We start from the raw sequence: 17,609 nt of genomic DNA on the forward strand, positions 1-17,609 counted from the left end.
TATACAAAGTGCTGACTCGCAAAACACTCTGATCACCACCAATTACCCGTGTACTAAGCGGTCACAAATATCCATATCAACATCTCTTTCTAACATACACAAAACATATATATCTGTCCCACTTTAACAACTCAGTAAACTGTTCTTAATCATCCTGAATTCGCATTCGAAACGTCCTAAAAAATTGTTAATATTGAACGAATTTGCGCCTTATTTCTATCAATTTAAGTTTCAATAATAGTTGTTACTTATTTTCGAAGGGGCAAGTTTATATTCATGTTCAAATAAATTTTATTTCACAGCACTAAAAGTTAAAATTAAAATATCAATGGTTGCACTTAAGACATTGTGGCTGTGAACTGTACCATAATAACAGTGGTATTACGACGTTAGTAATAAAGCTTATGTTCGCTCAGCCGACGTTGGCATTAATAAAATAAAATTACACTCAGTATACACCCCGTATGTGGGCGTGGCGGGAGCGAACATCGTACAACACGAGTACATCACTACGATGCCGCGGAGGACGCACGTTCCGCGCGTTCCATTTTCGAATTTTTAATTTTTTTTATCGTGTGTGTTGTGGACAGTGATTTGTTATAAGAATTATTGTATGTGAAATGGAGTCCGAATTAGAGTCGCAGACCAAGAAAAAGGCGCCAAAACCTTTTTCAATAGAATCATTAATAGGTGACAGAAAATCACCAGAAATAGACATAGAGAATAATATATCGGAATGTTCTAGAAATTCAGAAGACGAAGAAGTCGAGAGATCGGAAGGATTGGATAGGATGAGATATTATTTGAACGCGCCATTTTTGCAACAGAATGTTAATTTTCCATTCCTTCTCGGTTATCCTGAACCATGGCTCTCGAGAATGTTCAGTTCTGTTCCCCCACAAGCGCAAGAAAGCAGAGAGGAGAAGAGGGAGAGTCCAGTAAGTGTTGGAAGTGAGATCGATAGTGACGGAGCTGAAGATACTATACAAGGTATATAGAAACTATTTACGTACATACAAATAAATAATATGTCATTCGGTTTTTTCTTATATTATATACAAGCAATTATTAAAATAGAAGCTCGAAGAACATTTAAGATTATTCTTTACAGATATCCTGTAAAATTTGTATCATATGTCTTATTGTATTGTAAACAAAAAAAAAAAAAAACTTTAAACGAATAATCCAGTCAATCTCGGTAGAATCAACATTCCAAATATATCGAATTGTTTTTTTTTTAATGTCGATTAATATTTCTCGTAAGACCGTTCTTGAATAAAGTATAGTTTGATTGTTAATTTATAGCCATAGATGTTTAAATGTATAATTATTTGTTTTTATAAAAAAATATGTCGTGAGCCGGAAGTTTGACGAGTTCGTACCCTACTAAGTTTAAACGACGCACGTATAATTGACCAATAAAGAAAACCATTATTTTTTATGTTTTACTATATTTGATTACTGTGTTGTTAATACGGTTGACAGTAATATCAATTTAATACCTCAAGGTAGGAACCTTTATTTACATAAAAATTATTGACATTAAGTCCTGAAATATATACAAATATGAATTCAAAATAGTTTCTGTATAAATCGTCCCCGCGTGCAATGGTGGCAAGAATGCTTGCATCATTTCCCCGTTGAATCGCAATTCCGATCCTCTGTGCTAAAAATGAACCTCCTGTCACCAGTGGAGGCAATAAGGCGAGGCGTTATACTTTTAATGAAGCTTTTTGTATCACTCCAGGTCCAAGTATTTCAACAGCAATTTGGACAAAAAAAAATCTGCAATACGAAAATTTAAATCAATCAATCAGTCAGTTCAATCAGTTTTTTCCGCAGCGGCTCCCGCTCTTAACATTGTATCTCGGATTTGAGACTGGGCCAGTATATCAACGCATTCAACGTCCCACATTAGGGCCCGTCCTCGTTCCCAGCGAACCAATGTCAGTCCATCAGTTCTCATACCATCATCACGACTAATTCCACGATGCTCAATAAGAGCAGAAACGTCGAGTTTAGCGAGAGCATTTTTTATTGTATCAATTTATTATAACTTTGCCTATTTGCTATTCGAATAATACGAATTCATTATTTGTTAATTATTTATATTGTGCAATGGTTAAGGACAACAGTACCACCAAAGAACTATCATGATGGTGCTTTTATTTGGTGGTAAGCTTATGTACACTTGTGTACACTAAGTACTACTCTCCAGCGGTAGAATATCCAAGTTGTATTCCGATTGAAATAGTAAGCTAGTGTAGCGTACCAGGGCTATAATATCTTAATTCCCATGGTTGGTATAATTTCTTACATGGTGGGTGGTGGCCTTACCATCCATACACATGCCATTACTGAGTGACTCATTTGTCACGTCCGCTTTATCGTCACATTTATATATACCATTCCATGCGATTTGTATATAGCTCTGCTATATTGTACTACAATGTTACACTTAGTTACAGTGTCAATACACTCAAAGTGTTACTTCCCAAGTAACAATATAATCTTTGCTGATTTAATAACTCAATTTTTTTCACGATTCCATAAAATACGTCAGATATTATATTAGATCACGACCAAAGGTGTCATGTCAATTTAAACTAAGTTGGTTGTATGTATTTAATTATCCTGCTTTTAAAATAGATGATGTCGTTTTTCAGTGATAGGGCTTTATGCCAGCCCGTCTCGGTAGGTACAATACACTCATCAGGTAGGTATTCTACTACAACGGCAGTACTCAGTATTGTTGTGACAGGCACAAGGGGCATAACATCTTAGTTCCCTAGGTTGGGGGCGCATTGGCGATTTACCGTCAAGTGGTTCATTTGCTCGTATACCCAAGTATATCATGACGTCGTCCTGACTGATTTCGGCCACACTGACCAATCTCAAGGAAGACTTGTCAACTATGCCGGACATGTTATAGTCCACAAAAAAAGTGTAGTGTGTGTGGGTTGCGCAAACACAGGTGCTTTCTTTATTCCCTCACTCTCATAATGAGATGTGACGGCAAATCCGACACGGCCGGATAGAGTCCAGGCGCAGGATAAATATCTTTACGTGGTTTCCGAGGCACGGAAGTGTTCATCCTTCCAAGTTGCAGACTCTGGGCTGTCACTGAGAATTTGTCGTCATATACTTTATTCATGTAGGCTTTTACAAGCACTTTTAAATCGTCATTTTACCAAACTATATTACGTGAAGCTACCACCGGTTCGGAATGTAGATTCTACCGAGAAGAACTGGCAAGATACTCAGTAGTTACTCTTTAAATACAGTTTCAACTTTTTACAATGCTATGTTAGTTAAATATAATTATATATGTTTATTATATCCTAACTGGAACTCAACAAGTCAACATCTATATAATCATGTATTGACAAATATGCTTTTTTAATTAATGTATTTTTCACAAATTATTTGAATTTATGAATCGGCAAAGTTAAAAATATCTGCGGAATTTATTATAGAAACGGATACCCTGCCCCAAGACGGATTTAATGGGTTTGCGTAGTCGGGAACTTTGCGTTATAAGCAAATCTTTACGTCTCGTACATATATAATGATTATCACTGATTCTATCAAAGTGATCATTGTTACTGTGAATATACATAATATTGTTGTAAATATATTGTGACGCAAAAAGTAGGTATTCCTAATTTGTTAAAAACATTCCGAAGTCTGTAGCTCCAATATTATAAATAGACCGGATTACTCTTTTTTGTAAAATAAAGACAGATTAAATATCTGTATCGTTACCCCAAAGTAATATGCCATATGACATAATACTGTGAAAATAACCAAAATATACTAGACGAGATACTAGGCGATCAATACCAGTTACCTAGTTGTCTAACTTTCCTAACTGCGTATGCTGCGGAGCTGAGACTTCTTGTCAGGGAATAAGGACTCCATGAAAGTTATATCTTTTTATCGATGCGATCTTGGATTTGAACCCTAAACCTGTGACTATATAAGCCACTAGAACAACGACGCTAAATAAGTATGTATTATTTATTTTATTTATTTATACTTTATTGTACACCACAAGATACAGATTAAAATATGTTACAAGAAAAATTTAGATATTATTGTAGAGTACAACGGGCGGCCTTATGGCTAAGTAGCCATTTCTTCCAGGCAACCCAAATGTATGTATTACCATGAAAGAGACATTATTTTTTTTATAAATGTCCCTTGGTAATAATCAATCATCTTCAGGATATTTCGTGTGAAGAAACACGAATTCGTAAACAAATATAGTTTTAAAATCTTCTTCTCAGTTTTTAACAGACTTAAAAAAAAAGGAGGTTATAAGAATTTTAATTCGAACCAGTTAGTGCTGGATTTCTCAATCAAAGAGATTCGTCCATATTTCATAGAGTTTTGGTGATATTTTACAACAGATTACCATTCAATTTGAATTTACGTGTTAGTGTAGTATTGCTTCTTCGTTAACAGCAATATTTTTTGGAGTCCGAGTTGAATCCTCCACATCTTAGATCACCAATGTGTCACCAACCTTGGGAAACAAGATCTTATGTCCCCTGTGGCTATAGTTACACTGACTCACTTCTCTTTCAAATATCTTATGAGTGGGTGATACCGGATGGCTTGCACAAAGCCCTGCCACCAAGATAATTGTAACTAATTATAATTGTAAGTAGTAATAATACATTTGATTAACTTCACGAACGTCTGTAAAGGACAGCTGGATTCTGTTCACCAGCAGTATCAGTATATCAGCTTAAGCTGAAAATGTCTAAAATAATTCAACTATTTTTATATGGGTACTTATTTCTGTCACTATTTATTAAGATAAACTTTAACTTGCCATTTGTATAATCTGAATTTTAATGTCATATTTATAGGATGGTGTTTTGTATGACTTAACAAAGAACTAATTTCGATGATGGTTATGATATTATGATATATTTCTGATAATCAGGAGTCAAAGAACTTCTTATTTTGCTGAATAGTATAAGTTATTTCGAAACTCAAATTAAATAAGCATTATGTTACTATAACTGTAAATGTAGCAATAAAATAAAACGTTTTTTAATAATACTTGGGAACTAAGAGCCAGTAGATCTTAGTTCCCAAGGTTGGTGGCGCATTGGTGATGTAAAGAATGGTTGATATTTCTTACAGCCCCATTGTCTATGGACGATAGTGACCTTTTACCATCAGGTGGCCCATTTCCGTCCGCCTACCGATATAATAATAAAAAAGAATGATTTTAAGTACTGGGTCAGAATTTTTTGGTGCTTTCTTTATGAGTGTTTAAAGACTACAAGCTTATTAAATTATGAATTCCTGCTGAAAAACCAAACAATATTTTACTGTGCTTATCTGAACTTAGCTTATGCAGTCCTTTAAGCTAACCACTGTCTGTAAGGTTTAAACAATACACAGTCTCAAAAATGGCATGGAAATTCAATGCCCTTTTGAGCTCTCGGTGCCATTTGCAAAATCCGAACCTATTCTACGTTGAAAAACGTCCAAATAGCTAATCCACGAAATCCAAGTATTCCTCTATAATGAACGAAACCAAAAAGGAGCCAATGAAACATAACACTACAAGTATGAGTTCGATGGGGGAGTTATATGACAAACGCCTTCGTCATATATATTATAATTCACTCTTCATTTCGTCATATAATTTACTTTACCTGATATTAATTATAAAATCAGATACCAGTTATTTATAGAATCATAATTAAAAAATATCAAAATCTTTACAATTATAGTCATTTATCAATTACAGTAATATTCATTGATTTGATTTGATTTGACCTCCGTGGTCGAGTAGTGTGTACACCGGTTTTCATGGGTACGCTACTTCGAGGTCCCGGGTTCGATACCCGGCCGAGTCGATGTAGAAAAAAATCATTAGTTTTCTATGTTGTCTTGGGTCTGGGTGTTTGTGGTACCGTCGTTACTTCTGATTTCCATAACACAAGTGCTTTAGCTACTTACATTGGGATCAGAGTAATGTATGTGATGTTGTCCAATATTTATAATATTTATTTTATTTATCTTTGCCTTGCTATTGATAAGGCCTGCTACAATACGGGATTCGTAGTTCATGGATTTCAATAGATTATTAATTTGATTTGATAACAAAAGTAGTTAGTAAGTTTTTTGCCTATACATTTCAAACCAGTGGTATCGTAGCCTAGGATATAAACGTTCAAAATCTTGGAACATGATGATAGAATATCAAGAATGCTCTCTGGGTAAGAACACCTAGATTTGGATTTGATTTCTCGTGTTCTAACACGGAACTGATTAGGCAATAATTATAAACACTAACATCATTGTAGACCTGGTTATTTGAAAGGAACAATTATGTAAGAAATACCGATTGTTCTCACTGATGGCTTTTATTGTAAAGTTTACTTGATCGATTTGATTTCATGAAAATAGCTTAAATAAAATCCGTTTGATTTTTTGATTAGCAGAAGCGTCATCCTCATCAACAGTTTTACATTCATGATAAGAATATGCCTTTAGTATGGTATAGTAACCATCTATAAATGACCCACAGTTGGACTTCTCTCCTCCCTGAGAAGGTTTGGTTATTCAGATATGCTGCTCAATGTCTATTCAGTCAATAAAGATCTGTTAGGTCTATTTATAATCTTGGAGCTCAACACAACACGTCCCATGGTAGTCTCCCTTTGGGACGTGTTTCATAAAGTCATTTTACTTCAGTTGCCTACTTATATGTTTACAACGATACTATGATACAATAATTGTATGTATTGTACTCGTGAGTAGGAAAGGTAAACTAATAACACCTAGCCTCCCTGGGGTACGGTATTCGTTTCTAGAATGAGATTCTACAGTTATTTTTAACTAAGATCTATGTTTTATCATTATTCTTATTTAACAAATGTGAGATTAATCTAGACCCTGTACTGGTGTTTTAATTAATATGTAATTATTCGAATGACTTTAGAAAAAAAAATACATTTTATATAATTAAGGAGAATATATTACATTTACTCTATTCCAACCATAGCAGGAAAAAAGCCAAATAAACAACATTTGACAGCGAATCCAATTGATATCATTGGTCGAGAGCTTGATTATCTATGATAATAACTATGGAATATATCTGCGAAAAAATACGTTTTTGAAAATTGATGAAACTGTTATCGGAATTTTGGAAGAAAAATTAAAGTGGATATAAATATTTCTACTATCTATCTATTGTAATCTTCTTAGTAGTGCACAATATACTTACCTCAGTTATTAGCAAATTGCATGAAATACGTAAATCTAAGGTTTGTTTATCTTTTTTCCCACTTCCATTGGAATAGGCGATATGTATGTAAATCTATACTAATGAAAATTTAACAAAATATCGGAATAACTTGATGGAGGTGATATGTGAAATCCCGTTCGAGTATGTATCACCCACTCATCTTAAATATTCTACTGCCAATCTAACTGTATTGCAATTGTCGGAATACGACAATATCTACAATGTCGAATACATTGTCACACTCACTTTAATTTACGAAAAGAAAACCAAGGACACCTTAAAATGTCTAGTAGCGGTGCAGAAAATCTACTTTTAGATTTTAATGAATCTGTCAAGTGTTTATTTTGGCTTTTTTCCTATTATGGTCGGCAGTCCACTTAGCATCATGGCATGTTTTCCAGTCCGGTTACTTGTGTCATTAAAAAAACACTGATTCGGTGACACTTATTGTCCAATAAAAGGCGGGAAAATAATTTCCCCTTATCACAACGCAACACATATAACGTTCTGAAATTGAGTATATATTTGTTAAATCAAATAAAATAATAAAATAAAAGTACATAAATAAGTATGATGTATGTATTAAAAGATAAAAAAATCGAAATAAACTTTATTCAAGTAGGCTTTTGAATCGTCAATTTACAAACCATATTAAATGAAGAACCGACAAGTAACTAAGTAGTTACTCTTTTTCAACAGTTATAATACAAAGTAAACTAATATATAGTCAATATGTGTACATATCCTATATATATATCCTGCCTGGAAGTCAACAAGTATTAGGTCCACGCTTTTGGTCATCTATAGAGTTCTACATTATTATTATTAATAACTAGCGACCCGCCCCGGCTTCGCACGGGAGCAATGTGGGTAATCCCTAAGAGATAGACATATACCATCGCGGACTTTTTTGAAGACCGTTTTAAGGTGTGGTAAATAATGTACTGAGGTACATTATTTTGATCTATCTCGTAGGGTTCAGCCAGCGTTTACAATCTAAGCGCAAAAAATGTATAAATTTACGACATCACATTAGAAACTTTTAAAATTATCAGTGTTACTTAACTATATTGTCTATGTATTATATATAAAAACCTTTCTCTCGAATCATTCCATCTATTAAAAAAACCGCATCAAAATCCGTTGCGTAGTTTTAAAGATTTAAGCATACAAAGGGACATAGGGACAGAAAAAGCGACTTTGTTTTATACTATGTAAAGATAATAAGACACTTTATTTCAGATAAGTATAGGTAGGTAGGTCTTGAATTGCTTTTATTATAAAAAAAAAACTTTTGAAATTCATATTACTTATAATATTATATTTTCGTATCCTTAAACATTGCCGTATGGATCACGGCAACATAAAAAATATCTTTAAAAAAAACACGTAACTATCAAAATCTTTGATGACAGCACAGAAGAAACAGAACTTTTCTGAACGAATACCAAAAGCAATATGACAAATGTCAATAAATCGACACTAATTTGTACCGGCACTCTCAAACATGTACACAATACACACTATTTCACGCTAATTACGTTTTCAAATGATATATAAAGAAATTCGTGACGGTTCTACAGATGAAAAAAAATTGTCACGCCACTAGAAAGCATCTGTAGCGTGAAATTATGATTTCTGAACGTAAGCTTACAATCGTTTTGGCGCGAAATACCATAACAAGGTGACAGCTGACATTTGGAATAATTTCAATTTTTTTTTGTTTCGAAATCTATTTGAAATTTTCAACAGTTAAAGGCGGTGATATAAAAAAATAAATAAAACTGTTTAGGCATAGTACACATAGATATATTCAATCACAAAGTCGTGCTCCTTTACATTCAATTATTATAAGCGTGCATTAGTATGAGTGACGCTCGTGCCTACAAGACGTCTTAGTGTGCGTGAGACGACTAAGAGTTTATTACTATTTATTAAATTATATTTGTTAAGTTTTTATTTTTAATAATTACCTAATTTAACGACATTATCACTAATATATATGGGTGGTGATGACCAAAATTGAAAAAAATTGGAAGTTTAGTCTGACCAGCCTCTCAAGATCCACGGCTGGTCATATCCTAATTGACGCCACTATGTCTGGTCCAGTGAGTCATGGATTCGTTACCAGTTTAAGCAAACATGATCTCTTCTTACTAATATTATGATGGATAGATAGATGTACGTAACTAGATCACGCCAAAACGGCTGAACTTATCTACATGAAAGTTAGCACGGATTGCAGTCTAGAGTAGCACTTAGGTTACTTTTTGTACCGGAAAAACGTACATAGCACATCCCTTCACACGCGGGTGATGCTGTCGTTGGAAACCAGTATAAATATATAAACACAATAATTAAAATCCAAAGATTTACCTACATATAGGTAACATATAATACAGGTAACATATATAGCAGGTAATAACATATTTTGTCTATTATTACACGTGAGAACCCTTCTTGCGTGAGTTCTTGCAAGAGACTCACGTTTAGTAATTTATTAATACAGATATTTTTTTACATTTTTTACATTAGCAGCCTGTAAATTTCCCACTGCTGGGCTAAGGCCTCCTCTCTTTGAGGAGAGGGTTTGGAGCATATTCCACCACGCTGCTCCAATGCGGGTTGGTGGATATACATGTGGCAGAATTTCGTTGAAATTAGACACCGCCGAGCATGAGATGAATTATAAACACAAACTAAGAACATGAAAATTCAGTGGTGCCTGCCTGGGTTTGAACCCGAAATCTATGGTCAAGATGCACGCGTTCTAACCACTGGGCCATTTCGGCTTTACAGATACATTTCTTCGTAATAGAAAGTAACATTTATTTATGTAATAGATTATTTTATAAGCTAGTGTCATTTCTAAAGTCCACAATTCGATTAAATTATAATACAAAGAGCTTCAAATACCCTCTCCCCTCGGCAGACCCTCCATACGACATAAATAGTAAGTCTAAATATCCCAATTTTATTAAAAATTAAATATTAACAATAATCAGGTGACATTAGACAACTTTTATGAAGATATTTCCGTTATTTACAATATATTTAAAACAATAATTCACATAAGAATTATTTACATTAAAGTCTAATACAAATAAAACAAAAAGAAAGAATCTTTATTATATACTCTGTGTTAATTCTATAGGGATACAAATATTCCCCATCTCTTTCTTATGTATGAGGTTAAAAAGGGAACATCAATTATCACCATTCGCAACATTTGTGCACAGTCATCACCCTCAAAAAGCGATTAAAACTTATTCTTTATACAAATACGGTAAGTGAATAGACAAGTGCGCTAATTGATGGTAAGTGGTCACCATCACTTATAAATACTTGCGTTGTAAGACATAAAAACTACTTCTTACATTGCCAATATGAGATCAACCTTGGAAATTAAAATGTTATGTCCCTTGTGCCTGTGGTAACTGCCTCGCTCACCCTTCAAACCGGAACACAACAATAATGCTGTTTAACGGTAGAATGGCTGATGAGTGGACGTTACCACCCAGGCGGGTAGTACAAATCCCTACCAAAAGGTAAAATGAAGATTTTCTTCAGGCCGTATCGAATTGCCTTGAAGAATAAGTGTACCTATATTTGCACATTAGTCCAACATAATGCACAGACGGAACCCATCGACGGCATTAATATTAATATTTTTGATAAGTATGCAAACTTTTTAGATTAAACTAAATTAATATGTCGTTGCTGTTCATTATAAACAATAACAAAAAAAAAAAAAATTAAAATGAGGTCTTTGAAAATTATAGCTGGCAAAATAAAATTTACGCATAGTGTCAAATTCGTGTGTTTTTAGAGTAAAGTTTGAAATTAATTCTTTGCATCTTTGTTCATTTGCGAATTAAATTATGATTTCTTTTTTTAAATGTTTTTGTATTGATTATTATATTAGAAATACTTATTTATGTAGTTACATTTATATTATAATTATATATTTAATAAACTCATATTTTCTTACTGTATCCGATTTCATAAAAGTCTAATCGATTTCAGAACGTCATTCGTATGGCTTTAAAAAATAATACAAGATGTTTTCCCGCGCAAAATAATTATTTAAAAAAAAAAAAAAAAAGAGAGTCGCGCATGGAATGACAATGGGAGATTTTTTGTTAATTGTATTTTTAACTTCAGGACTATAATATTTATTAAATAAAACAAATAAAAAATAAATATTCTGTGCAGTGGTGTATTTATTAATTATTAGTCTTTTAAACTCAAAAGTTTCGTACCCATAAGTATGGTTACTTAGTGAGAACAAACCGCTTAAATTGTTTCATACATGCGGGAATTACTCTCATGTAACATTAACAATGAAAAAATATTAAACAATGGAATAAGAAGATTTTTTTATTAATAATTATTAAGTATCAATAGCGTAACTGTTTATAGACCATCTTACGATGGGAAAGCCGTAGGCACGTTTTTGATAGACCTAGTATTTTTCTCCATGAAGCAAAAGCTAAAATGATCAATTGTTATGGTTAACAGAAATATTAGTACCTATTCCCTTAAAAACAGACATTTCCATTATGTAAAACAAAATATAATCAAATCGATGCTATACATTTGCCTTTCTAGCACTTATAAATATTAAAAAAAATATCTCATTGTCCTATTAAAATTTGTACCATTCAAAAAGCTGTTCTTAAAAAAGTAAGAATTTTAAAAATCTTTTTTTTTTTCAATTATTTTTCTACTCCATCTTGCTCTTTTTCGAATTTCAAATGTTCCGGATTTCTAAGTATTCGAAAACAAATAATTCAAACATTTTATTTTAAACAAATATCTTGCCAACGACTTAACATTCGACCGCATTTTACTCGACAGTGTGAAAAATTTAAACCGATCCGGAACGTGACTGACATCACTAGTGACGTCCGTTTATCGAAATTTACCGATAAATATCCGATTCAAGCGAAACTGCATATTAAAGTTTACGAACGATTTAACTTCGCCGCTGACTTTCGAACACACTATTTACGAATTCGAATTTTAAATTCTGATCGCGCCACGGCGGCGGGAACTCTGCTTTATTCGTTTACAAATTTATTTTTTCTTTTCAGTTACAGTTTTTAGTTCTTATTACGTTGTACGAGAGTCGAATTTTATCTGTGATTGTTTTAAAGTAAATTGTTACGTTTTTACAATTCATTTGACGCGTTCGATAACTGTCAATGGTGGTTGTCGCGTATGAAATGAACATATTTATTCGTTAAAGGGATCTTTTTATCGGAGTGTTTCATGGAAATTGCAGACGAATGCTCAGTTTTTTTTTATCGATTCTCGATTGACACATTGACATTAAAATTCTAAGTAATTTGTCTCATTTCTTTATGGCATGTCTGGTATCATTGTTTAGTCAAAATTTATTTACCTTTTATATATATTTTAATTTAAAGTATTTTATTGCGAATAATATGTCGGCACGTGCGTGCTGGTCTTGTTAAATAGTTTCTTTTACATTACGTAATTTATTTTATTTACAATATAAATTTCTAATAGCTATATTTTCGTTTGTATATTTCTAGAATGTCCAGACAACAGATTTATTTTATTAAAAACATTTAAATCCTTTGTTATTTTTGGGCTTATCATTTTTGAGACATGCATTTTTTTCACCGCGAAGGCCTAAATTGTAAGGATTCGAAATTATAAGGTTATAGATAAAAATGGCGCTCATTGTTAATTACTTAGTGTTATATAATTCCATAATTGAATAATATTTTATAATTGAATAATATTTTATTGTACATATCTAAGCTAAACTTATTAAACGGTATTAAAATTATTGCTGTTTGATTCAATAAAACTACAGATACGAGGAACATAACATATTGGTTCCCAAGGTTGGGAACAAGGTTGGCGATTTAGGAAATTATTAAAATTTCATAAGGTGCCAAATGCTATGGCCAGTGGTGACTATTTAAATAAATATTGGACAACATCACATACATTACTCTGATCCCAATGTAAGTAGCTAAAGCACTTGTGTTATGGAAAATCAGAAGTAACGACGGTACAATAAATACACAGACCCAAGACAACATAGAAAATTAATGAACTTTTTCTACATCGAATCGGACAGGAATCGAACCCGGCACTACTCGACCACTAAGGTCACTATTTAACACCAGATAACCCATTGCACGTCCATCTAACTTTTTTTTTTTACAAAATGGATCCAATGCAATCAAGATCAACAATAAAAAAATATTAAAAAGTTAAATACTGAAAAAATATCCTGCTCAGTATTTAAATTCACAAACTCCAAAAAATATTTCAATAGAGCAGAATAAATATCGCTGAAGCCAATTTCTAAGTTCGGTCTCAATTTTTTTTATACGTATTACTGTGCATGTGTGTGCAGTTCTCGTGTACAATTTGTAAGGTACTAGCAAATCTACCGCCAAACAGTAATACTTAGTAATTGTTATGTTCTGATTTGAAGGACGAGAGCGTCAATGTAACTACAGGCACAAGGGACAACATCTTAGTTCCCGAGGTTGGTGGCGCATTGGCGATGTAAGGAATGGTTAATATTTCTTACAGCGCCATTGTCTATGGGCAGTGGTGACCACTGACTCTGAAACTTTACAATAATATAGTTTATACAACGGAATAAAAACCACAAAAGCTTTGTGTTTATAATTCATTTCGATCTCGATGGTCAAGGAAAACTTGCACGTGTCTTTATCAAAAAAAATCTTGATAAATAAGGCATATTACTCGATAAAGATAATATTAAAGATAAATAATCTTGGACTAAGTATTCGTTGATTTCTAGACAGGATATATAAACATTTAATTTTACTTTAATGACAAACTGTGTAATTAAAATGGTAGAGAACAGTAACTACTGAGTTTCTTGTCGGTTCTTCTGAGTAGAATCTACTTTCCAAATACAATGTAACCTACGCTTATGAGCCAACTTGGATGAAGAAAATTTTGATTTAGACCTAGAAACCGATCGAGGATTGATCCACACCATGCTACGGGAATATTTCATACGTCGGCATCATAAAATTCACATAAAACGGAATGTCCAACGTCCGTCATTACGCTGAACACTGACAGGGCGGGGCGCTGACTGAGCGTGTCCGTGCTTTTTTATCACGCGCTAGATTACATGGGGACGTTACTGTCCGATCAACTATATTTCAACTTCAAAATATACTATATTCTGGTTATTCTATAGATAGATCTCATCGCAAATATATCGTAATGCAATATAATATAATATATATATATATTATATTTAATTACAAAAGGTTACATGTATTAATTCTTGATTGATAATGCCAACTTCTTTAAAATTTTCGAACCTGTTTTAATATAAGTAGGTATAGGTACTCGACAATGAAACGAAATCATTATAACGACAGGTAATCTTTATTTGAAAAAAAAAATATTAAAAATAATAGCTCTTCTTCGATTTAATATATTTATTTTAGTAAAAAAAAAACAATCAATATTAATAAGTCTAATTAACAAACAGGTAACGAATCAGAACCTGACCAAGAAGACGCAGACACGCCCAGAGAAAACAAGGCGAGAAGACGTCGAACTGCTTTCACGTCGGAACAACTCCTCGAACTGGAGAGGGAGTTCCACGCGAAGAAATACCTAAGCCTCACAGAGAGATCTCAGATAGCATCGGCACTAAAATTGAGTGAAGTGCAGGTATGTTGACAACCAACTATGTTTGTCAAATAAATCAGTGCTGTTGTATTCCGGGACATAACATATCAGTTCCAAGTTCCAAGAAGTTCCAGTCAGCGTATTGGTGTTACAAGGCATGGTTAATATTTCTTAAAGCGTCCAACTCTATGAGCATTTGATGGATACTACTAGGTAGCGAATTTGTGGTCTGCCTACCAATTTTCCAATTTTCAATAAAATAAAACTCGGAGAACGCTAGTAATATTGATCTTGACTTGGACCACAATTACCAATTCAATTGTAAAACTATTCGTAGAGCTTCGGCTAATCAAATATCTTGTTAGAGTGTCGTACTATAAAATAACTAAATCAAACGAGCCAAATTTATTATCTTGGTGTGCGACAGCTACACTTCAAACGTCATACTATTTTACTAGTGTGTGTATATAGTGGTTAACTGTTGGTCACTATTTTTTCATCATTGACAGACCACCTAGACATATAAATAATCAAAGCTTTAGAGCTATTCTGTAAGAATAAACTGGAAAATCACATTCATAATTTTATTTTAGTTGTCATTATAAAAACAGAAAACCAGATGATACGACGAAAGAGAATAGTCCGTAATAGCAACCGTTGGAAGCAAATTTGTAATATTACACGAACCATTTGGAGCCACTTTTGACCTCCTCATAACTCAAAAACTATTTGACATAAACATGTCAAAATTGAGCACGAGATGAATTATAAACATAAATTAAGCACATGAAAATTCAGTGGTGCCTGCATGGGTTTGAACCCAAAATCATCGATTAAGATGCACGCGTTTTAACCACTAAGATGTTATTATGATGTGATAACATATTATCCTATATATAAGGCATAATTAATTCCGTTTATTTAAAATTTTCGTTAGACTTTCTTTCGTGTTTTTTGATTGTTATTCATTTTCCGTTACAATTTTTTGTTGTTTTAATTACAGTTTAGTTTGTGGTTGTTACAATTTAAAAAAAGTACATTAGTATCAACTGTAGTATAAATCATAATATAACGCTCTTGTGTTAGATATAAATACTATTTTTTAAATAATTGTAAGCTCCAAAGTCAAAAATCTTTATTCAATATAGAATCGTTAAACACTAACAAAAATGTACCACCAATTCGAAAACAAACGAAAAAAAACTCGGTTTTTTTTATAAATTATTGTTTTTGTACAAATAACAAAAAATGCATTTTCGTTATTTGGATGAGCCTGGATGCTATCACCTCATTCCCAAGTCGTGCCATCAACTAAGAAGGAAGTTTTGTAATATCCCATAGATATATATATATTTATAGTTCCCCAAGTTGGTGGTATTTTTGCGATGTCTTGCAGCGCCAATGAATGGATGATGTTGATTTTAAATTAATGTAGTTTTTAGGAGTATCTGATGAATAAATTGTAATATTTATGTGTATTTTCTCCGCAGAATTACTATGTTATGTTAAAACTACTTTACCAACCAAGATCTTCATTGGTTTTAATAATAATGACTTTTTATGGCAAAGGTTTGTGTGCCACCTGATCGTAAGTGGTCACCACCGCCCTATGACGATGGCGCTATCAGAAATATTTATATATACAAACCTTGGGAACTAAGATGTTATGTCCCTTGTTCCGGTAGTTACACTGGCTCACTCATCCTTCAAACCAGAACACAACAATACTGATGTTTAGCAGTAGTGCTACCACCAAGAAAAAATATATCAACCATTATAAAAGATTATAAAATTAAATCAATCATTGTTTCAGGTTAAAATATGGTTTCAAAATCGACGAGCGAAATGGAAACGCGTGAAAGCCGGCTTAGCGTCCGGCAGTCACGCCGGCGGTAAAAACGGTTCCGGCACGAAAATCGTCGTACCTATACCCGTCCACGTCAACCGTTTCGCGGTGCGAACGCAACACCATCAAATGGAAAAACAGAATCTGCAATACAAATTGGACAGAAACCAACCGTTACCGGGCAATTTACTACATTCACAAACATCCGCGTTCCTATCAGCAACAAAAATAACCGATAATCGACATGAATCGGTTAATTTGAACATTAATCGCAACACTATTTATGACGCTTCCAGGTTGATGACGCCGGCTGTCAATTTGAGACATTTCACGAATCAAAATGGCCGACTCAGTTAATTTTTTAAATGTATTATATAAATAAGTGATAAGCAATTGCCTAAAGTAATTATTGTATAATAAAATTATTATTAAAGATTGTGTGATTATATTGGATTTTTATTTTTTCGAATACTTAGTAAGTATATTAATATATAACAAATAATAGAACCCATGACTATTTCGTTCTTTTTATTTCTTTACCATAGCAGCAAAGGTTTACACCGCTACAGCCCATCAGCGACGCCTAATAAAATCTATGTTTGTATGAACAATTTAAAAAAGTTGCTTTTTCAACACAAATTTATATTGAATACCAACTATTTTAATCTAAATTTTACAGTTTGGAACAATCGAAATTCGTTGTTATCTCACTTGTTCTTGTAATTACACGGGCTCACTCACCCCTTAAATCGATACAAAACTAAAGTAATGTCCGTTTTTGCACAGTCTTACCATCTTGTAGAGTAAGGTCTC

At 33.0% G+C, this 17,609-nt stretch overlaps 1 protein-coding gene across 1 annotated transcript; it reads left to right on the plus strand.

The window, feature by feature from the left end:
- The first annotated feature begins 505 nt into the window (after positions 1–505).
- Positions 506–17,242, plus strand: LOC125074146 (homeobox protein GBX-1-like). Its single transcript, XM_047685374.1, has 3 exons — positions 506–990; positions 14,808–14,992; positions 16,764–17,242. Exons 1-3 carry the CDS (start codon positions 621–623, stop codon positions 17,151–17,153), a joined length of 945 nt encoding a protein of 314 aa, XP_047541330.1. The 5' UTR covers positions 506–620; the 3' UTR covers positions 17,154–17,242.
- Positions 17,243–17,609: the final 367 nt, after the last annotated feature.

The sequence above is a fragment of the Vanessa atalanta genome, chromosome 27, assembly GCF_905147765.1.
Source record: "Vanessa atalanta chromosome 27, ilVanAtal1.2, whole genome shotgun sequence".
NCBI lineage: Eukaryota > Metazoa > Arthropoda > Insecta > Lepidoptera > Nymphalidae > Vanessa > Vanessa atalanta.

What these genes read in the sequence shown, in the direction of transcription:
- LOC125074146 (XM_047685374.1), top strand. Translation starts at nt 621, where the DNA reads ATGGAGTCCGAATTAGAGTCGCAGACCAAGAAAAAGGCGCCAAAACCT. An exon ending in AGCTGAAGATACTATACAAG is followed by an intron (nt 991 to 14,807) that starts GTATATAGAAAC and finishes ATTAACAAACAG; the next exon opens with GTAACGAATCAGAACCTGAC. An exon ending in TAAAATTGAGTGAAGTGCAG is followed by an intron (nt 14,993 to 16,763) that starts GTATGTTGACAA and finishes TCATTGTTTCAG; the next exon opens with GTTAAAATATGGTTTCAAAA.